General features: G+C 42.7%; 2 protein-coding genes and 1 long non-coding RNA gene across 4 annotated transcripts in view; 2 read left to right on the forward strand and 1 right to left on the reverse strand.

Moving 5' to 3' along the window:
• The first annotated feature begins 634 nt into the window (after positions 1-634).
• Positions 635-1,802, forward strand: LOC135334639 (uncharacterized). Its single transcript, XR_010394341.1, has 2 exons — positions 635-788; positions 992-1,802. It is a non-coding gene; the product is annotated as an uncharacterized LOC135334639 (long non-coding RNA).
• A 103-nt stretch (positions 1,803-1,905) lies between these two features.
• Positions 1,906-13,315, reverse strand: LOC135334612 (cyclin-G-associated kinase-like). Its single transcript, XM_064529871.1, has 22 exons — positions 13,008-13,315; positions 12,710-12,771; positions 12,296-12,352; positions 11,868-11,982; positions 11,403-11,536; positions 11,068-11,193; positions 10,592-10,817; positions 10,194-10,334; positions 9,580-9,739; positions 9,337-9,386; positions 8,157-8,284; positions 7,746-7,868; positions 7,361-7,503; positions 6,884-7,000; positions 6,474-6,678; positions 6,037-6,119; positions 5,473-5,672; positions 3,778-5,244; positions 3,375-3,514; positions 3,025-3,153; positions 2,624-2,671; positions 1,906-2,256 (listed from the first exon to the last, which is right to left on the reverse strand). The coding sequence occupies exons 1-22, from the start codon at positions 13,129-13,131 to the stop codon at positions 2,155-2,157; spliced, it is 4,080 nt and encodes a 1,359-aa protein (XP_064385941.1). The 5' UTR covers positions 13,132-13,315; the 3' UTR covers positions 1,906-2,154.
• Positions 13,316-13,390: 75 nt separating this feature from the next.
• Positions 13,391-22,332, forward strand: part of LOC135334619 (phenylalanine--tRNA ligase alpha subunit A-like) — a 30,602-nt gene continuing 21,660 nt past the window's right edge. The window contains exons 1-11 of one of the 2 annotated variants that reach the window (XM_064529882.1): positions 13,391-13,618; positions 13,849-13,989; positions 14,752-14,853; positions 15,022-15,131; positions 15,285-15,377; positions 15,469-15,597; positions 15,974-16,089; positions 16,958-17,042; positions 17,581-17,849; positions 18,314-18,391; positions 19,146-19,260. In XM_064529882.1, the coding sequence (XP_064385952.1) occupies positions 13,406-13,618; positions 13,849-13,989; positions 14,752-14,853; positions 15,022-15,131; positions 15,285-15,377; positions 15,469-15,597; positions 15,974-16,089; positions 16,958-17,042; positions 17,581-17,849; positions 18,314-18,391; positions 19,146-19,260 (1,451 nt within the window). In that variant the 5' untranslated portion in view covers positions 13,391-13,405. The remainder of the gene's footprint in view (positions 13,619-13,848; positions 13,990-14,751; positions 14,854-15,021; positions 15,132-15,284; positions 15,378-15,468; positions 15,598-15,973; positions 16,090-16,957; positions 17,043-17,580; positions 17,850-18,313; positions 18,392-19,145; positions 19,261-22,332) is intronic. The other variant, XM_064529884.1, reaches the window with a different exon arrangement.

Raw genomic sequence — 22,332 nt, forward strand, 5'->3', positions numbered from 1 at the left:
AGCACGCGGAGAATTATGAGAACGTGGAGAACCATGAGAACAGGAGAACGCGGAGAACTATGAGAACGTGGAGAACCATGAAAATGCGGAGAACCATGAGAACCATGAGAACGCAGAGAACAGGAGAACCATGAGAACACGGAGAACCATGAGAACCCTGAGAACAGGAGAACTATGAGAACGCGGAGAACAGGAGAACGCATTATTATCGCAACATACTATACAGTAATAGTAACTCCCAACTACCAACTATGCGTTTGAACTATCAAGTAGCAACTGCGAACTACCAACTACGCATTTGAACTATCAATTATGAACTATCAACTATATATATAGGAGTAGCACTCAGGGCCACCGTACTCAGAGCCACCGTAAAATGCAGTATTCTAGACCAAGTAATGATGCGTATTGCCCACACACTTAATTTTCCTTTCTCGTTTCTACAGAACGGCAACTGTTATTGACAAGTTAACATCACCAAACACTATATACCGTGCATGGACCCTATACAATTGAACAAACACTTATTTGTTATGTCATAAAGTAGGTTTTTAATTACATGTTGACGTAAACAGCTCATAATTATTGTACACATACCATATACTCTCTAGGTAGTTAGGCTTAGGCATGGGTGGATGTTCAACATATATAGCTAGTGCACAACAGATAAATTGAAGTCAGTGAATCACACAGAGCCAAAAGAGTTCATTTGCCAATGGCTCTTGTATATGCTATACTGTGGTTCGTATACTCGATAACTTCGCTATGGCCATCAACTCAAGCTCAAGGTATGGTTCACTTCTTGGTGATTATGCATAATAGAGTCATGCAGGCAGGACTTCTTTTTTTTTTACTGTGCTAACTAGCCGATAACAATTTTGTAACATAATTATAAAGTATACCGGTATGCTATTAATTAGTGGAAGTTTGCCTTACTGAGTTATATCACTAAAATGTAAGCACTATTTCTCACGATCACATATACACACAGTCACAGGGCCCTGTCGCTACCTATACACGGAGCAGCCTCCACTCGACTTGCAATGTAATCCCTATCCCGCTAATGTGTTAATATTGAGCTGCGCTGTGACCTACAGCAGGAGCGAGCTGCCTGTCACTCTAAACTGGATCCACTATCCGAACTCAAACACTCAAACTCCGTTGAGAATCTCACAGACCACAAGCAAGTATAGGGTCACCCCTGGTAGTGTCTTGACGGGTCAAACGAGAAGTACCCTACAAATAAACACCCTGACAGATGTAGACGTGGGATCTTATTCCTGTCAAGCAGTATTTACGAATGGGTCTAGAACAGATGAAAGTCAAAGGCTGAATCTGTTCACAAGAACCGTTTTTACCAGTCAACGCCTTTCATCATGCTCCCAATTCAGTGGAGAATCAACGACACAACAAAAGTGTGCTCTTACAGGTCAAGTCAGTTCTAATCCTGATAACACTGCCCCGACTAGCTCTGGTGGAGACAATGGCGGAGACAATGGTGGTACAGGAGGTGCGGGAGGGGGCGTGCTAGGACCTCAAACTTCTCTTATTTTAGCAGTTATAGGAGTGGTCGTTTTCCTTGTCATAACTACATTTATTCTGGTTTGTTGCTGCGTTATTTTTCAAGGTTGCAAGCATTTTGATTAAGCTTTTTTATGCTCTATATAATTATTGTTTCAGTACATTGGCTAGCACTGTTTATTCTTTATTTTGTGTATAATTATAGATACAATTATTTCGTATGGAACTGAACCGTTACAATGTACCATTACTATATCAATTTATCTAAATGTCTGCCTCAACACCTGCGTATGTACTGAACGTAGTAACCATCGAATCTGTGCACATTCCAATGCAGTGAAACCACATACCATGCACATTGTTTGCTAGGCAACAAGTTAAACATTTAGAGTAGATATTCAAACAAAAGCCACATAACGACAAACTTTCAACAAATGACATACAAAACCAGAACTCTATTAATTACCAATTTGTACAAGCATGCACTGGGTGATACAACCAATCATGTGATCTACGTGCATAGCTACGAGAGAATGAAAATATAGAAGCCTTCTGTCTAGAAAATTCAGCAATGCAAAATTAATAAATAAGTGTTGTTCAATATTATAAGTCTGTGTGTTCGTGCACCTTTAATTAGAACAAGGCTTGCGATCCAGACTCCTCGAATCTTGAGTAAGCATCATTGAGTTCATCAAATATGGCTCTAGCTAGGTTCTCATGATCAGTGTCCTGAGCCTGAATGGAAACATTACTATAATGAGAGTTGGGAAATGAATAGAGTATACTTACATGTATACATACAGTGAAACTTAAATAGTCTATTGTAGACACCAGAGATCCTACAAACAGGCCACCCTCTATAATAGTGGCCCCAAAGTCTCCACCCTTTCCTTATTAAAGCCACTGCATATGTTTTAGGTTATCAAAAATTATAAATGGACATGCTTTCAATTGTCAACGAGATACAGTACAGTAGATGTACAGTGTACGTTACACATGTATATGAAAGTCGAACTATCATATTCCGCACTTATTATACTACGCAACCAATCAGTGGTCCATACTAATTACATAAACAGGTGTGTGTTGTACATGCACGTACCTTGTCTGGATGAACAGAGAGGCAGGCCTTCCTGTAGAACTTTTTCACCTGAGCAGACAACAGTTCGACCATAATAAAAGCCGTGTAACATTCAGTGACATACAAGTTAGTACGACATGTAAAAGGGAAACAAGTAAGTCACCAGGCGACCCTTCACTAGCCTGGATAATAAGCTCAACTTAGCCAGCGGTAACAGGCCACTCCTAGATTTATGCAATATGCATACATACACCGTACACTGTACAATTGTGAGGTTTCTTGTTGCTGGGTATAGAGGTGTTCTGGGTAGTATAGGATATGTGTAGGAAATAAAATATGCTGCATGGTAGTCTATGTGTGATACAATACACTGTATATGCATGAATAAGAGTTGCATGGCCGGTGTGTGCTTATACATGTACCTGATCTGGTTGAACAAGTTTGTGCATGCCCACTGGAGCCCATCTCGTCTCCCCCTCCCACAGGATCTCGTGTAGTGAGCTGATGAGGGCTCGTATGTTCCTCTCTTTACGATCTGCCCACGCTGACACCTGGGTAGTGGGTAATGAGCATCAAGTCTACAAAAACATCTTAGAGTGGATCTAGATCTATAGGACTAAGTTAAAAGTGTCTACAAACGAACCTTAAAAATTTGGATTGTACACGTTTATTATTTACATTCTATACGTACAGTATGTACAATAGTACAGCTAGGTACCACAAAACTAGCCTCTACCGGTTTAAGAAGCTATTGTCTAGGTATCACTTTTACCTTAGCCCTGTCAGGGTCCAGTATCACATTGTCAGTGTTCTTCATGGCCTTGAGGGTCCTGGGTTCGTTGCTGCTCCCAGGGTTGAACCCCGGCCCCAGTAGGTCTCCAAAAGCATTGTTCTTAGGCTTCTGAGGCATCCCTATACATTGTGTACAATTATAATGTGTGAGCCGCAATCAAATTAATAGAGCATACGTAGTAACAGGTTGTACAGTATGCTTTCAACAAAATAATACACTGTAGCTACATGTATATATTTACACATGCATGGTACATAGAAGTACTGTGTCAGCAATTATTTAAAGGAGGCCTACAGTTGTGTAGCTACTGTCATATCAGAACATCACACAATACTTATACAGCTAACTACATGTACATGAATACGATACACATGTACTGTACCTGTCTTTGACGCGGGTGCAGAGAAGGTGGGATTGTAATTTGGCTGCCTGGGAGAGGTGGATCGCTGCTGAGCAGGAGCAGGCTGCTGGGCATTAGGGGACTTGGAATTGGACCGAGATGGATTCGAACTTCGATTCTGTCCATTTTGGTTCTGAGATTGGGAATTGGATGTGTTGTTTTTCTGCATATAAAACGGTGTGTACGTTGGATGAGGTGGTTTTTGTGCCATTGCTGACTGTGTAGGTGCAGGTTGTCTGGAGGGTGGTGGTCTACTTCCTGTCATCTGCTGGAGGTTGAACTGACCAAACGGATCTTGAGATACATTTCCAGTTGAGCCGAATGGAATCGGACTGGTACGAGGCGAGGTATTCAACGGAGAGGTGTTATGGGACGCAGACCCTCGATTGCCAAAACCACTAGTCGTCGTTTGTTGCCCATTGCCCCCTGAAAGGTTTGGTTGGGAGTGACTGAATGCATTCGAGGAAAATTGGGTAGTTGGTGGGTTAACGGGTAGAAAGTTTGAGCTGGTGCCAGGAGTGGAAGTGTTACGAGCAACTTTGGTTGCATCTTGCGTTTGGTTGAATGTGCCTAGGGGATCAAAAGGGTCGAACGTTTGTGAGGGTGTAGTGGGCGTAGGTTGTGAGGGTGGTGTGGGGAGTGATGGTCCTAAGTCCGCCATAAGCAATTCAAATGCCGTTTTTTGAGTTGACGAACTCTCTGATGACATCATACCAAAGGGGTCAAACTGATTTGAATCAGAGGTAGTCTTTTCTTTGCCCATTTTCTCAATCTGATTAGAAAACTGTTCCGCTCCAGCTGCAGTCACTTTTGATTGAACGTCTGAAACTCTAGAGCTATCATTCAAATCATCTAGTCCCAAGAGATTGCTCACTTCTATGTCTGGTTTACTAGTAAACTGGGCTGACCACGGATCAAACTGATTGGTCGCCTGTGAAGGGGGTGGGTTGGTAGTTTTGGAAGCACTTGGAACATTGTCATCTGAGAAAGAGAAATCAAGTAATTTTCCTTCGGTTGGTGTATTTTGGGGAGGGTTCTGCCTGTCATCAAAAGCTCCAAAGTTCGCAATCAATCCTTCGTTACCTTGCACGTTTGAAGGAGGTGGTCTAATTGCATTAATGTCGTCATCAGAACTGGAATCAGACCCAGAGGAACTCGAGTCAGAATCCGATTCCTCGTTCGGGTCTCGGAATGCGGTGTAGCCAGCCATTTCTGCTTCTTGTTTCTGCCAATGTATCTGTGAGAAAAATTCGTCCTTTTGATGCAATTGTTGGTGAGCAGCTGCCGGGGTTTCGGACGAAGGGACGCGATCACTTTGTAACTTTACGAGGTTCCCGCCACCTGCACTCGTACTCTCTTCATCGGGTTTGTGTGTGGGTTGTTGTGAGCGTGTGGAGGGGTGGAGCTGTGTGTGGCGTGGAGATGACGTCTTTTCATTGTCAGTATCAACTGTAGAAAGAAAGGGAAGTATTATCACTGTCCTAAACAGTACATACAGTATCGTACATTACATATCAAATTTAGGCCACACTTTGAAATGATTGTTCTGATCTTTGGCACTCTCTAAAAGCTCCAGAATAAAAATATTAGATCGGTGCTATGGAAAAGCAAAGATAGCTACGGTCACAGACATTAATTATGTAGAGAGCTTTCACGATAAATGAAGAAATGGCTCACCGAGCAGTTTGAGCACTTCTTGCTCTTCATTTCGTGATGAGAAACAGGTGAGGGGTGTGGCCTTTGGGTAGGGCAGGTTTTGCCACGAGGCTGCTCTGTGACCAGTGTCTGATTCACGTTCCCATTCCACCTCCAGTGTGACCCGGAATGGGGATGGAAACTTGTCTACCTTCTTGACACTGGAACCATCGATGTCATGTCTGCAGAGAGAGGCAAGTACATTAATACCAAATCAACTCTCATGTACACATTTATACGAATAATAAAGTATTAGCCACATATCACTGCGAGCTACAGTTAAACCTGTTTATAGGGGTCACCCTTGAGCAGACCACTGGCACTGTATAAAGAGGGGCCTGCGAAACAAATTATACTATGGGGCTGGGCTTTATTATAGAGGGTGACCTGCTTACAGGGTTAACATAATAGTCAAGACAGTATTGGTAAATGGCATGTACACGCCCTTGGAGACCATTGCAGCTCACTGAGAAAAGCGTACACCAAACCACACGTACACTCACACACACACACACCCCCACACACCCACACAGTATAGCAGCCCACCTCTCCATGACGAAAGACTTGGTGTAGGGGTCCAGGAACCCAGTGTGCAACTGCAGCTGGAACATACGCACCGCTGTCATGCCCTGAGGGGAAGTGTCAGTCAAGCACAGTACAAACTACAGTATATGTACCGTATATGTTACTATTATTGCATACCTCTAGTGATTAAAGGGGTAAAAAAACGCATCTTTTAATGGTGAAAATGCATAATCCTACCTCAAGTTTTGAACACTCAAACTCAGCACAAGCTCATTTCGGAAAAATCACCAAGGCATTTTCTCCAAGATTTAATTCTACATAGAAAGACTTTACAGTAACCCCTAAGTGTGTACTCTTGAAATAAGCAGGACAATATTTCTAGTAGGTGTCAAAGTGTTTGCTTTTAGAACTTCACTGTACATGAATGTATCCATGGGATACACAAACCAACGACTCACCAGTCCTGCTTTCCTGGCTACTGGAATGGCACGTACATGGTGCACTACGAGCACCACGTTACCACGAACTCCGACCCCTAGCGGGATCTCAACCTCTCTGTCATCGTTATGGAAACTGCGTATCTTGTCGAGTGAATCATGAGTGGCTGACGTGTAAACCCTCTCCCCATCTTGGTACACCTCCACGAATGGTTTGCATCCAGTTCTGTAAAGGATGGAGGAAGACTAGTTAGAGTTGGATTACAATAGCAAGCTGGATAGATCTTATAATGCACAATCAACCAAGATATGTGTACACAGTGTATAGGGCTAGCTTTTTTTAGGCCTATGAACATGTACTGATGGTAAATTGGCCCATGCAAGCACTGAAGTTCCAAGGAGCACTATGACTCCTCCCCTCACCCACTCACCTGATGGCATTGAAGAGTGGTACAGAGCTCAGTCTGAGCACGCTGAGCTGGAGCTTGTGGGGGTGTGGCTTGTAGGGGAAGTCCCTGTCCACCAACTGCACTATGTGATGGAGATACCTGCAGGATATCAATCAATTACTCGTTTGGTAACTAGGCAATAGGCATTGGCAAAAGTGGAGCTTGTCCAATACAACAGTTGCTGTATTAAAGAGGTATTCTGCTAACACAGGTTGAAATACATGCAATGCTTATTATAAATCGAGATTCTGGGATCTCTATTAAATACTGAAACTGTAGATGACCACAATAGACAACAGACAATAGACACACACCTCACCTGTGAGGGGAAACCCAGGTTGTATATGCTAATATGAACATTTCTGGGGTCTATTAAACTGGTTTTATTATAGAATGACCAAAACTGTAGAATGACGACAACACACACACACACACACACACACACACACACACACACACCTCATCTGCGAGGGGGAGCCCAGACTTGGTGCGGTTGGGTTCCTTCTCTTCCAGAACAGTTTGAGTGCCACTGCCGGGTTGTTGACCAGCCCCAGGAACAGGAGGTAGCAGGAGACCATGATGGAGGTTACCATCATACCATCCTACAGTGATTAACATGACTGTAATAACCGGTTAGCCCACTAAAATCTAGAATATACGTACAGACTGTACATGTACGTACAATTGCTATAATGAACGCTCTGATGTAACGATGTATACTGAAAGTGATTGGTTATTTCCAGGGCGATGGGCTATATGACTATGACACACGATACTTCTAAGTACTGTATTAGTTTGTACATACATGTATACAGAAATTTGTGTAGTGAAAAAATTGTCTTACATGACAGTGGATGACAATGACATTCTGCCTGTCTGCCCTCAACCATGCATCCATACTGCGACACAGGTCCACCAGCTTCTCCAGCTCTGGGGTACCTCGGGGAGGCCACGCAAAGTCGTACACCTGTGGTGGTGGTATTGACAGTTAGTGGTACAAAGTTATGCATAAATATACACCTTAAACGTATGATGTACATGCGCACATTGCGTCAGTACTCGATACTGTTACTAGTAGCTTGTCGCAGAGGACACTACTCAAACAAAGGGTCAATTCAGCACAATCAGTTTGCAATCATTTATGTACATGTTGAAGTGCATGTAGTTTGTACTAATATCGGCCTCCTCGAGTACATGCATGTACATACATTGATAGTGTGTGAAAGACACAGCATTTCATTTCAGTAACTCTAACCTGATTTCCGAGTTTGTTAGGATCGTAGCTGTCCCCTGACAGGTTGAACACAAGGTAACCTGACGGGTGTCTCTCATCAAGCCACACCTTCACCTCATCCAGCTGGTCGTTATGGGGACGTGACATCACTATGTGGGACAACAGGATTGCATTGGTTACAACTCTTTACTATAATTATGAAGTGATTAGATTAAGGAGAGGAAGTGTGCAGAGTAAATAGTACTTCCTGCTTTAGATAGCATATTATAAGATAACTGTAATACACTAGCTTTCAATCACAATCTAAGAAACCACTCATACAGCGACTGAGATAACAAAAGCCAACAACAGTATGACTCTTCAGAAAGCAAAGGACAGCTTCAGCAAGTCTTGTGCATGTGGTGAGAACTACAGCAACAACTGTGCCCACTATCTATCGAATGCTCTCATCTTGGGTGGCTACTCAGCCATTAATGGAGGGGAAGGAGCAGACTTAAGAATCAGAAATGGATTTTGTGTGTGCAAAAGCGGTCGCCCGATTCGTGCTAAAGAGCTACGAACTTGGTTTGGAAATAACTGGACTAGCCATTCATCTCCAAAAGACAACGGGCTGATGCTAGTTTACCAAGAGAGGGCAAGTGATGGACAAGGACACGTGCTACTGAAGGAGTACAAGGCTGGGAAGCAGGTCAGCTATGCGGGTACTGGAGACTACCCAGAATGGGCAACACAGGAGTACTACTATTGAACTGGATATTGCAGCTACATGTACACTGCAAATATACAATGAACTAGAATTGAAAGGGGACTTCTAGCGGCCTACTACAGCTTTCTAGGATGAGTATGTTTTAGTTTTTAGTAAACTTTGGTAATCCAGGTTCTATTAAAAGTAAAATAAATGATGTGTGGGCAAGTGGTGTAGCTGCTTTGCTGCCTAAGATTAAAGTTTTAGAATGCCACGTATTCGATATACACTGTACAATGTACATGTACGGCATTGGCTGCATGAGTACGTAAGTGTGGTCCAAGTTCAAAGGAAACTATACATGTCTGGTTTCCAGGCAACAAAGTAGTTATCACATGGCTATAAGTGCCTAAGCAGCTTATTGGCACGTTAATTACTGGTAATGGCTGTAGGCCCATGCGTCACTAATACTTGAAAACAAATTACAAAATTAATATTTAATTACAGTATACCCACCTAATATTCTTGAGGTGATATAAGAGACATCCAGAGGTCGCTTGGAGGCACTGCAGAGGGTACACACAGTAATGGTCAATGTGCTGGTCGTGCTGTAGCTTTGTCACATCTAGCTAGCTATATACATGTACGTACTTTTTAAGTGATTGAAATGTGAGTTCTACCTACATCTTCTAGAATCTCAGCTACTCCATAGCTAAGTTAGATCATTATTCTTATAGCCTAAGAGTAGACATCACTCACTTGGACATGCTCTCCATAATCTTAGAGGACGAGTCTTTGATGTTCTTGAACAGAGACCCTGCCCCCTCTTTCATGAACCCAAACAGTTTGTGTGCCTGGTGACTTGTTGACGTTGCCCATGTGGGCTTCCCATCAGCCGTGGCGGCAGCATCAATGGGAGCTGTGTGTGTGTGTGTGTGTGTGAGGGAGGGGGTGGGTGATGAGTGTGTGGGTGTGTGGGTGTGAGGTCATACAGTACGTAGCAGTGTACACAAGCACAAATAGATCAGTAGAGAGAGAGAATCAACGTCTCCATTAGGATCAAATTAAGACAAAAATTGAGAGTTTGTAAGTCAAAATAATTATTGTTTGTTATGTCACTCAATACAGTGAGTCAAGTAATGGCCAGGACATGTACAGGTAGTTGGGGGAGGTTATAATTAAGTACATGTGACGCTTCAATTATTGCTTTGCCCATGCACTCAACATGGTCAAGCCATATGTAACTGCTATTGGTAGCAGACAGAACGTGTAGTTACATGTAGTAGGGGTCGTTATTGCTTTACCCATACCCAACACACAGGACGGCTATTGGTAGCTAGTACGCAGTACCCGGGTAAATTGCTTTGCCTCACCTGGTGTCGGCTGCACACGTTCCAGGAGGTCAGAGCAAGGTCTCTCCAGGTCCTCCCTCAGAGTGTCCGACACTGTGAACAGTTGTGCCGTGATCTCATCCACAGAGGGACGGCGAGACGGGTCCACTGACAGACACGACTCTGTGGGGGGAGGGGGAGGGGGAGGGGGATAGGGTTACATGACTGCCACATGAATGTGTACTGAGCTTATCTACTACATGTAGAATATGCACAGCTACTGTACATGGATATTGTACATGTAGGTCTTATGCCATTTCAACCATCAAAGGCAATTTACATACGAAGGATGTACATGTTGCTATGATTATTTGATTTTATGCACATTGTAAATATCCATAACTCAGTCCAAGTTGGCAACTATGCGCTATATAACTCACTGATGATGTGATGGAACATGATGTAGACTGTGTCCTCAGGGGGAATCTTGTAGTTGGCGTTAATGATCCTCAGTTTGGCCGAGTCCTCAAAGGGGTGTGTTCTAAAGCAGAGCATGTACAGTAGACAGCCCAGTGCCCAGATGTCCGCCTTCTGGTTGATGGGGTGGTTGCTGTACAGGTCTATCATCTCAGGGGAGCGGTACATGGGCGTGGTGTTACGGTTGATCTGGAGGTGGGCGGAGGATGAGAGAGAGAGAGTACAGAGCTATTTTCAATCCTCAATCTCAGTTCAACACACACATATTTTTTATAGCCTATTATGTAGTAAACCAGGCCTAAGAGGTGTCTAGAGGTGGTTAGGACCGACTACACCACCGACCAGTGTGGGCATATCCGTGGCTATAATATGCATTGTTATCTCCACAGTAAATGTAAGCACTGTACCTCCTATACTCTATACACACAATGTCTCTCACCTCATCCTCTGCTAGGCCCCTCTGAGTGGCGGACCAGGAGGGGTCAGGGTTCACCTGTTGGGTGGTGGCCGACCCAAAGTCACACAGCTTGATCACACCTTCTCCGCTCAGCAGGAGGTTCTCAATCTGTGGCACAATAATATTATATGTACATACTATAGGAGCAATCCATTAACTACAGTACATGTAGACAAACGTGTGTACTTAAACAATAAGATTCGGGATCTATAGATACTTTGGTCGATTTCTATAAACACATGCATGTAGTCTAAATGCACTTTAGGGCTGTGTACACATGCACATCTTAGAGGGTTAGTATGAGTCTCCTCCCTCACCTTGACATCTCTGTGAATGATGGGTGGGCTCTGGGAGTGCATGGCGGCCACAGCAGAGCAGGTGGCATAGAACACCCTCAGTACTTGCTGGGGGGTCAGCACTGTGCACTTCAACACGGCCTCGAGGGGACCCCCTGTGGAGATGTGTGTGGTGTATTATGTAAATGCCACAATGTCCCACAAAGTTATGTCAGAACAAATGACTAGCCTGACCGTGTATCCTGTTCGATTATGTAACAGCTTCACAATAAACATAGCAAACATCGTATATATATACAATCGATATCACATTCAACATCGAAGCTGTGACCATCAACAATTAATGTACAATCTAACTCAGAGGTCATCAATACATACACAAAAGTCTACACTACTGTACGTAGCTACAGCTACTAACAATGTGCGATAATTATATACAGAGCGTGCACATGTATACATGCAGCTACTGGCTACTCCCCCTCTCACCTGTACACAGCTCAGTCTGAATGAGGAACTCTGCGTTGCCATGGGAGGTCTGGGTGGGCGGACACCCGGCTGAAGCTACGTACTGGATGATGTGAGGGTGTTGGCCCAGCTGTTTCTGTTGGTGTGTATGTGTGTGTATGCAGAGAGAGATATTCTTGCCAGTGTACAAATGGATCACCAGAGAGTGCACCACATACTTGGCAATGTTGTAACTAACACTGTAACAGTACACTACCTATTTCAAATATTCATGCTATATACATGTACATACGTGCACTATGATTATGCACTACACAGAATTAATACTGGCACACATTAGGCAATTGAAAGTGAATGACAGTGCATGAAATGATATCCAGCTCAAGTGTCTGGTGTCTCATGTTAGGGAATGATTATTAAGGACTAGTTGGTTCTTGGGAGTAGCTTACCAGGAAAGCTATTTCCTTCTTTATGACCTTCACGTTCTCTCTAGACACGACTTGCCTCTGCAATAGGGGGGGTGGGGGTGCAAATGTGGGGTCAATATCGATATACATATGTAACCCCAATTGTGTGTTTCCCCACAGCACTAGAGAACATGGAGTGTACGATTAGTAACGAGAGTCTGGAATGACTGACAAGCACAAACCATCTCTCTACAAAACACACAATGGAGTCTGTATATACAACATTCACTATCTGTAACGTGCAGGCTGTGTTGTTGATGGTTCAAAGAGACCATGATTGCGTAATTGAACTACATGTATGTGCACTGCCTTTTCAATGGAGATTGAACCAAAACTGACAACAATGGGTGCAGTGAACCTGATACTGGGTGGTGATACTGGGTGATTAGAACATACCTTGAGGGCAAAGTCCTCGCCCGTTTTGATGTCCTGTGCAATGAACACGTATCCATAGCCACCTGTATGATACATCGATACAGAGCTTAATAATTAGCACAGCACAGCAATAATAATAATTACAACACCCTGTAATAATAATGGTAGTGTGCAGAACTTGTACGCATGTCACATGTGTATACCAGATGGTAAACAGTACTAGCTCATTGCTAATGTTATTGGTGTAAATTATACCGTCCATCCCGTACTGACTGTGTGTACGTGTACATTGTTTCTGTGCAACAGTTTATCATATCACCTTCGGCAATGACTTTCTTGATCTTGAGTTTGTGGCCGTCACCCAGGTCAACCACCTGCCCCACAAATCGACTAGTTTCAGAACCAGAACCTCCACCAAAATAGTTACTGAACATATTTGACATCCTCTCTCAAGCCTGTCCCTGACTCACACAACACAATTTTGAAGTTAGCACGGCACACAAAACAGGGTGACCTCCAACCGTTAGTATCTCTTGAAACACCTTGCAGAAGTAAAGAAAAGTAAATTCTGTGGTTGTTCTCTATAAAGCAATCGATGATTTTCTACATTTCAATATTACAAAAAAATTGCTCTAATTTAGTGACCTGAAAATAATCATTACATCACCATTGTAACCAATTAATTTTCTCACGTCCTGTTTGAGAGTTTTTTCACGCATGCGTGTGAAACCACGTGGTCCAAAGCAGCCTCGTGGCAGCAATAAAGCTGTCACCACACCCAAGATGGCAAAGACAGAACTCTCAGCAGAGGAGATCGTAAAGCTTCTGGAGGGCAGGGAAACAGTTGACTCTTATGACCTGTCCCAAGAGTTCAATAAGGACCACCAGCAGATCATAGGGGCCATCAAAAGCTTGTCATCACTTGGAGATGTGAGCTGATATCAATATTGAAATGTATCTGTCATATCATGATTGATAAGACAACATCATTCTACAATGAAAAATACTACAATGAAAAATACATCGCTACTTTTTAATATGTACATTGATATATACAATAATTTTTTTTTTTCGTAAATTCACTCTAAAAACCCGAGGATTTTTATATTATTATTATATATTTGTGGAATGTGATGCATTGCCTACACTATTGTGTGTAGGTTATAGTGACTGAGCAGAGGCAGTTTGAGCAGTGGGTGCTGACAGACGAGGGGTCAGAGGTCGTGAGGGGTGGTAGTCACGAGGCCAGAGTGTATCATGCGGTGGACCCTCAGCATGGCAGCCTGCAGGCCGACATCATGGTGAGTATGGTATGAGGTTGTGGTTGTCTAGCAATTAACGCTCTTTCATGTACATACGATGTGTGTACATGCATGAGGTAGCTTGTAGCCTCTACTGATTGTCGTATAAACAGCTGTACAAGGTGTACAAGCCCAAACTTGTTCTAGTACAAGATAATGTATAAACAAACATGTTTCTGTACAATGCTGTACAAGGTCCCCTGCAGTGACTGATGCATGTATTATTGCTCTCTATTATTGCTCTCCATTTTTTTAATGGCACAGTGTACTCGTTCTGTGCTGTTTGAGTGGAGGAGCTAGAGAAAATTACGTGCTTATCAATTGCAGTGAGGCCTCATACTGGGTCCTACTGTGCCGCAATGAGCTCACAAGCCCATGTGCTGTAATTGCTATTAACCCATGTTTTGTATCTACTGTAGTCTTGTCAGTCTTGTTTTGTATCTACTGTAGTCTCTTGTCAGTCTTGTTCTGTATCTACTGTAGTCTCTTGTCAGTCTTGTTCTGTATCTACTGTAGTCTCTTGTCAGTCTTGTTCTGTATCTACTGTAGTCTCTTGTCAGTCTTGTTCTGTATCTACTGTAGTCTCTTGTCAGTCTTGTTCTGTATCTACTGTAGTCTCTTGTCAGTCTTGTTCTGTATAGATCTCCTAGAAATATATACATGTATGTTGACTATCTATGGGCGTCCTAAATGCTATACCACAAAGTAGTGTAGTGGTTTCTCAGAAAGAGATTCATTTCCTGTTTGTTTCTCACCTTACAGAAAAGTGTACCTAATGCCAAGATTGGGTTCAGCAAGGCCATGTCCGGTGGGTGGCTGAGTATTGACAAGAAGGCCGAGGGCGGACCACGACTACACAGGAAGGTGGGTTGCTATGGTAAAAGTGTTGTTTTGAGGGTCATAAATTTAGTTTAGAATGCTAAAATGAAGGATGACTTGAATGGCTACAAGATAATGTCTGTGGGGTTAGATTTGTGAAGATAGCCATTGTTTGTTGTGTGTAGCCTATGAAGATGATATGGTCTTCCTCAGGTGAAAACAATAGAAGACACAGTACAAGCTCTGTTAATGAAGATAGGGAAGGAAGAGGTAGCGAGTGATCAGTTGAAGGAGTTTAAGAAGAGGAAGCTCATCAACAATGAGTGAGTGGGGTAGTCATAATGGCCGCTTGTTGAGAGTACTGAATTTATTATCTTGCTGTATAGAAAGAATACTAGCCAATAAAAAGAAAGGTTATGCATGTGTTAAACCATCACCACCACCACCCCTCCCACACACACACACACACACACCAGTGTTATCAAGTGCCTCATAGTGAGGAAAGGAAGAGACTTTACCACTCAAATAGCCAAACAAGATGTCAACCTCACACCGGAAATGATCCAAAGGTAACCAAACATCATCCACAAGATTCTCTGCATTTATCCCCAGTAACTGTCTTTTGCCAATAGTTACTATAGGCCTCACTTTCTTATGCAGTGGCTCGTGGAAAGACAAGAGTTTCAAGGAGTACAACTTTGATGCCCTGGGTGTGCCCCCCTCCACTGGTCACCTCCATCCCCTGCTCAAGGTCCGCACTGAGATCAGGAAGATCTTCTTAGAGATGGGGTAGGTACAGTGTGTTAGAGCTCTTATTACTATAGAACTAGCAATACAAGACAGAGAACTAAGTCTAAGAGGAGTGAAACACATGGCGCTGCTTTCGTTGGTTAGCAATCGTAAACAAAAATTAATTCCTCGAAAATTGTTCTTTAATTAGAATTATTTGCTATAGTGTGCAATAGCGTTTCCAGTAAGCAGTCAATCCACAACATTTATTGAACGAAATGCTTTTATTAGAGGCCATTCACGAAATTTAAGTGTCTCGAAAATTTCGCACTATACGATATATATGTACAGTGTATTATTTGTCCTGTATCTACATAAACTGTGACACGTGTACTAGCCTCAATTCCCTGCACTTTAATCTCTGCTCCCTCTGCAGATTCACTGAAATGCCAACCAATAACTTCATTGAGAGCTCTTTCTGGAACTTTGATGCACTCTTCCAACCTCAACAGCACCCGGCCAGGGACGCTCACGACACATTCTTCATTAAAGGTGTGTGTGTTTATAGGTCATCTCTAGTAGGTCCCACATTTAGTAGGTGCTCAATGCACTTGAAATGCCAGGGGTTTGTGAGTATACATGTCTGTTTGTTTACTTAAAGGAGTTTTGCCCGGATCCGTTTTTAGCTCTGCCGTACACCATTACAGGGCTCGCGCTAAAAATATTAGTATGACCGTCGAAATGTCAGTCCAATTAATGTTTTGATCCGACAAAATGTAATTTTGCTCTGACATGCAATCAACATAAAGTTGGCCATACAATTTATAATTTCAAAATCAGGCACACCTGCAGTCATTAATTGGTTCTTATGCATGAGGCTGGCAGCATGATCTTCGAAGTCTATTTTGGGCTTGTTTTTGACAAAATATATTGGGCTATATATAGCCCATGGTCTTTTCCCGAAAATGATAAATTAAGTTGGACGCTCGAGTATTCCTTGAGCCATCCATAAACTCGTTCAAATTTCTTAGGCCTGATAGCTTATCATGAAACTTTGTAGAGAGAGACCCACCAACCAAAGTGAGAGAACAAACTAAGAACTTCAGATAGTTCGCTTGCTCTCTGCTAGCTACATGTAACTACATTCAATATACAGCCATGAGGCAATTTGTAATTCTTGGTCATTTTCACTGATCCATTTATCCACACTTCTTGTTCTGAGCTACTAGAGCCCCGCTCCAACAAAATGTCTGACTAACACGTGCAATGATCTGTCACGTGCACATAATGACCGGATTTTGTCAGGTGTCAGACTGTTATTTCGAGCCCTGCATTAACTGAGCGCACCCATAATAATTATGGTGCAATAATGCTGTGACCAATAGATTAACCTCTCACTCCACCCCACCCCCCACTGCAGATCCCCCATCATCCCGGGACTTTCCCACCGACTATTTGGAGAGAGTAAAGAAAACTCACGAGAGTGGAGGATACGGCTCCATCGGGTGAGGGGCTTAGAGTCCACATGTGTTAGTTGCATTCAAGCATGGGACTGTTGGGTGTTATTTTGTTGCATAGAATCAGAAGAAGTATTTTCAGTAAACAGAGAACCTCTCACTGGCGTTTGTATCATAGCATGCAGGATGTGTTTTTGGTTGGTCTTGTTTAGTCTACTCTGTGCCAGCTTTATTAAACCATTGCATAGATTCGACCGTTTTGTGTAGCTATGCATGTTCTATGCAGGTGGTGTCACATATGTCATAATAGTATACAGTTGGTATAGTGCTCTCCACTCTGTATGAGCAGCACTGGACCTCTCTCTGTCCTGTGCTGTGTGTGTGGAGTAGCTAGATCGAGGGAGTGTTCATTTTTTAGCAGTGGGTCTTCTCTATGTGGCCACACTGTGTCGGAGTGAACGCACATGTACATGTCACGAAAGCTACCATTACCCAGTTAAAATTTTAATGCGTTATAAAGAGAGGCAATTCGATTCGATGCATCATGGTGTCTAATCTTCATATCTCCCCTGCCCCCTCTATATAGGTACCAATATGATTGGAAGCTGGAGGAAGCACAGAAGAACATCCTCCGCACACACACCACGGCCGTTAGTGCTCGCATGCTCTACAAGATAGGACAGCAGGAGAAGTTCACCCCTGTCAAATACTTCTCTATCGATCGTGTGTTTCGCAACGAGACACTGGATGCTACTCACCTGGCAGAGTTTCATCAGATTGAGGGAGTAGTGGCCGACTATAACCTGACACTGGGTGACCTCATAGGAGTGCTTAATGCTTTCTTTCGCAAAATGGGTGAGACCTAGTGTGTGTGTGTCTTATGGCTTGAGTGTCCGTATCTACTCGACCATTTCCCATAATAAATTATTACTAAGTTGTATGGTGTGGATCATCACCTAACACAGTGCCTTCCATTACGCAATGTCCCCTAACTACTGCTATACCCCAGTGCACATAGACTAAGCGATGGTACTGTCAGTGTTCCACTCACTTTATACTGTGCTAGAGCAGCTGTTCCTACCTGCGACACACCTGGTCACTATCATTGCACTGGTGTTACTATTAGGAGGATACATTAATGGTGGTCTTGAATCTCTGTCTAGGTCTAATGTCCTCCATAAGACCTGGTTTTTATGTATGTATGTGTCATGTTTTGTTTTTCCACTATCCCGCATTTGTTAAACTCTATTATTTTCATTGAAAACTGTTACAGTGTAGTGCATCGATCCCGTATCTATTCTATCCTCTACCTATTACAGGCATCACTCAGCTCCGGTTCAAGCCTGCCTACAACCCTTACACTGAGCCAAGCATGGAGGTCTTCAGTTATCACGAAGGTAAGGGAATTCTTATAAGGTATCCAATCTCTCTCGATTCATAATGATACGTATAATGTACTCGGTCTACTAGTATTGTCAGTCAAAACAAGGGTATATACAGAGAAGAGGGTATGCAACTCACCCTATTCTCAGAATAATCTGACTTCGTATTGAGGTATTTTTAGAACTGCCCACAAAAACGCCCACGCGTAACCTTTGACCACACAAGGTAAATCATCAAAGTATTTTTTTGTATATAATTATCTTCAGGTACTAGGTAGCTAGCTAGCTCGATTGCAGCATAGTAAAACTAGTTCTCAACAGCAGTATGGCTCGTACTAGCAGTGTTAAAGGCAAAGGCAAACCATCCAACTGAACAGCTGCAACTCCAAGAAGATGAAACCTAGGTACAATAAACCTGTCTTCCTGAGTCTCTGGTACTTCTTAACAATGCGCCCAGCACTTAACTTCCCACTCGAAGGGGTCGTCTTGGACCTGGCTGGATTAGGACTGGTCATGACACTTCTCTAAAATAATACTGCACTGTTAGCTAGCTAGCAAAGGCAGCTCTGATGTACACGCCCATAATTATAACTCCGTAAATAACACTGCCCACTTGTTCGCGTCCGTCCGTATACTGGATTCTATTTTTAGCATATCCGGTCTCTGATACGAAGTCGCATGAGTATGTACGGTACATAGTGAGTTGCATGCCCTCTTCTCTGTATACGCCCTTGGTCAAAACTAACACTGACTACATAACCTTCTGCAGGGCTCAAGAAGTGGGTGGAGGTGGGTAACTCTGGTGTGTTTAGACCAGAGATGCTCCTCCCCATGGGACTCCCCGAGGATGTCACCGTCATTGCCTGGGGGCTCTCTCTAGAGAGGTGGGCGTATGAAATATCCTGTGCTGCATTCATTATTACATACAGTGCATCCAGCTTAGAGAGTAGATTACCACAAATTTGTGAGTAGCTGTACTTAATATGGAACATTTCTAAGAAATGGTGTTGACACCAGTGTGTAGGTGGAATGACCAAGCTACAACATACCTAAAAATGTTTCCATGGAAACATAAGGTGATGGGGTTGTGGTGATTAATAGAACAACAGATACTTGTTATAGTGTGTAATCGGTTAGAGTAATAAACTTGTATAGCTAACGTCCTAGACTTCATCACATAATTGTTCAATGGTTTAGGTATCCTGGCTAGGCCTTGCCCAATTATGCTAGCATAATTTTGAGGTGCAGTGGAGCACTATTCATAAACGCACCGTACCGTAATTACGTACACCGTTATAGGAGAAAAAACGGGTGAAATTTGCTGAGTTAGCAATAATAATTTTTATTTATTCTGTACGTACTAAGCAATATAAGTATAGGATATACCACACCTAAGAGGAGGATATGCACCCATATATCCTCCACTACCGTGGTTACTCCGAGGCAGAGCCGAGGGGTATGTAGCGGAGGATATATAGGGTGCATATCTGACTTATACCACGTGACCGCAGCACTATAAAAGGACCTCCCCCTAGCAACAATTCAATCACGATGCAGACTGCAAAAAAGAACGAGACTATGCCGAATTTTGCAGCCGTCAAAGAGCTAGCTGAGCAACATGTTGACTCCTACAGATGCTCAAGAGCTTCCTTGGTCCAAGCGTTGACCATTCGACGTCCCTTACTGGAGTTGCAAGCTCTTCTTGGATAAAATGTATCTAAACCGCGCCCATGGACCCATGGAAGCTTAGCCATCTTGTTGGAGAGCACCTTCCGTGTTTCTGCCGTCGCTTTGAGTCTTAGTACCGTCAAGCATGGCTCTTTTCTCTTTGCTTACTTTCTTGAACAAATGAAAAAACTAAAAAACAACTTGAAAAACTGTGCATGCCTGGGGCTGTATGCTAATATTCTATATATCCTACAGCTGTTGACCAATGAGATCAATTTGTGGTGACGTAAGTGTGGTATAAATATAAATGTTCAAACTGAATGTCAGTAATTATTCTAACTAGATCTAGCTCGCCTTGACCTTGCTTCTTAGGGATTCGATTCTGTACTTGCTCCGTAGCTGTCTGTGAAGGATGAGGATTCATTGTTTAGTAGAACAGTTCACCAGCTTGATTTCTTGGAACATTAGCCAGCTAGCTACGGAGCGAATCATGCAGCTACACGTGCGAACGTTATTTCAGAATTAAAACGGGTATTTCCGTACCGTATTAAATTTTAATGAGCTGGCTTCCGTTTCTACGCAAACCGTTGTACGCAAATTGAACGGTACGGAACGGGAACTTTTATATGAGGGCTACTGTACATATGTTCATAATGTTCACAGTGTCTATAATTCATGATTTACTGGTTTTTAGGTACACTTTTGGTTAGAGTAATATCTTCTGAAAATGTTATAGCTTATAGCCTCCCTGAAGAGTATAGGCCTGCTACTGACTGCTTGCGCATGCGCAGCATTATTGGATATTTGTTCCCGTAGAATGTCCTATAATACTGAATTTATCACGAAAATATCCTGACAAAGTATTGAACGTCATATACAGAGCTATTTAGCTAGCTACAGACAGAGCTGTAGTTTTGTTGTGCAGCTATATATGTACAGCTATTTTCTTTCTGATAGAGTCAGCAGCAGTAGTATAGCAGGTATTAGATGGGCGTGGCCTGTCTACTAGGCTTTTGTCAGCTTTCACTCCCTTTAGACGATTGTCATCCACACTGTTGCAGGCTGTGGGTCTTTTGTTAGCATAGCCGGCTACGGGTAGCTATCAGCTCTTTCTTAGAAACCTTCAATCGAACACTTTCTATCTACTTCCTTCAATCCACTTCCGTTCGTTGTGACGTCGTTGTTTTACTGAGCATACACGTTGTAATCCTGCGTTAGCCGGTATCTGGCTAATGGTTAGCGCATACGCAAACAGTCGATACCAGACCCTCTCTTCGAGGAAGAGCGGCCTGGAATCGAGGCTAATTATAGCTTAGCTTTAAAAGTTCTCTGGTAAGTTTACAAATAAATGGGCTACATTTTGATACCAAGAAACATCCTCTATGCTTATTCTATTGTTGAGATATCACTGAAAAACAAAATATTCTCTATTTTCTACCGTTTTGACGACATCACAAGCTGCTAACCACAAATCAATGACACTCTAATTAACCACGTAAGTGGGCGTACAATAACTGTACGCCCACTCTTAATTAAGTGTGTGGTTGATTAAAGCAGCATTGGTTTGTGGTTTGCAGCTGCTGATGGGCAGTGGTGGCTACGTAGTAATTAGTGGTGCAAATATATGGCATATTGCACTGACTTGTTAGCTTTGATGTGCCTGGCTTCACTGTGCAATATGCCATATATATGCACTGTGGTTTCTTTGATCTTTTGCTCAAACAAGCAACAAATTGATATCAACACCATTTCTCAAAAATGTTCCGATCGAAAGATACTTACATTTAAGGTTGTGGTCAACCGTTTGCTCATTAATTATTCATGAGCTAGATCTAGTGATCTTTTCCAGCTAGAATGAGCTGGAAGTCCAGCTGAAACGCAGTAGTCATTTCATGGCTCGAATAGACATTTTTATTATAAAGCTTAGGTACAGTCTACTGTAGGATCACTATATGCAGGGCGGGTCGAAGAGATATTTTGAAAAAAGGCTACTGAAAGCTCACAAGAGGCTGTTTTCCTTGGCAGTGGAGTTAGTCTACATATTATTATTTTGGGAGAGTTTGTTGGCCTGGAAAGAAAAAAACGCTTCGACCCGCCCTCCAGAATGGTAAGAAGCATCATATAAGACCAAGAACACAGAGCTAGAAGTGTTTTTGGAAGTTTAAAAGGACTACTAGTTTTGTGTTGTTTCTAGTAACTTGATGATCGCTCAGAGCTTCCACTGGAAGATGTTTTGAAGATTGATACTTGTCATACAGATTGATACACCGATATATTTATTATGTATG

Source organism: Halichondria panicea, chromosome 4 (assembly GCF_963675165.1).
Source record: "Halichondria panicea chromosome 4, odHalPani1.1, whole genome shotgun sequence".
Classification (NCBI taxonomy): Eukaryota; Metazoa; Porifera; class Demospongiae; order Suberitida; family Halichondriidae; genus Halichondria; species Halichondria panicea.

Coding starts and splice junctions, on each gene's coding strand:
- LOC135334612 (XM_064529871.1), bottom strand. CDS start 13,131: ATGTCAAATATGTTCAGTAACTATTTTGGTGGAGGTTCTGGTTCTGAA. Junction 6,120..6,473: donor TAGCCAGGAAAGCAGGACTG/GTGAGTCGTTGG, acceptor ACTTCCCCTCAG/GGCATGACAGCGGTGCGTAT. Junction 2,257..2,623: donor TCTCTGTTCATCCAGACAAG/GTACGTGCATGT, acceptor GTTTCCATTCAG/GCTCAGGACACTGATCATGA.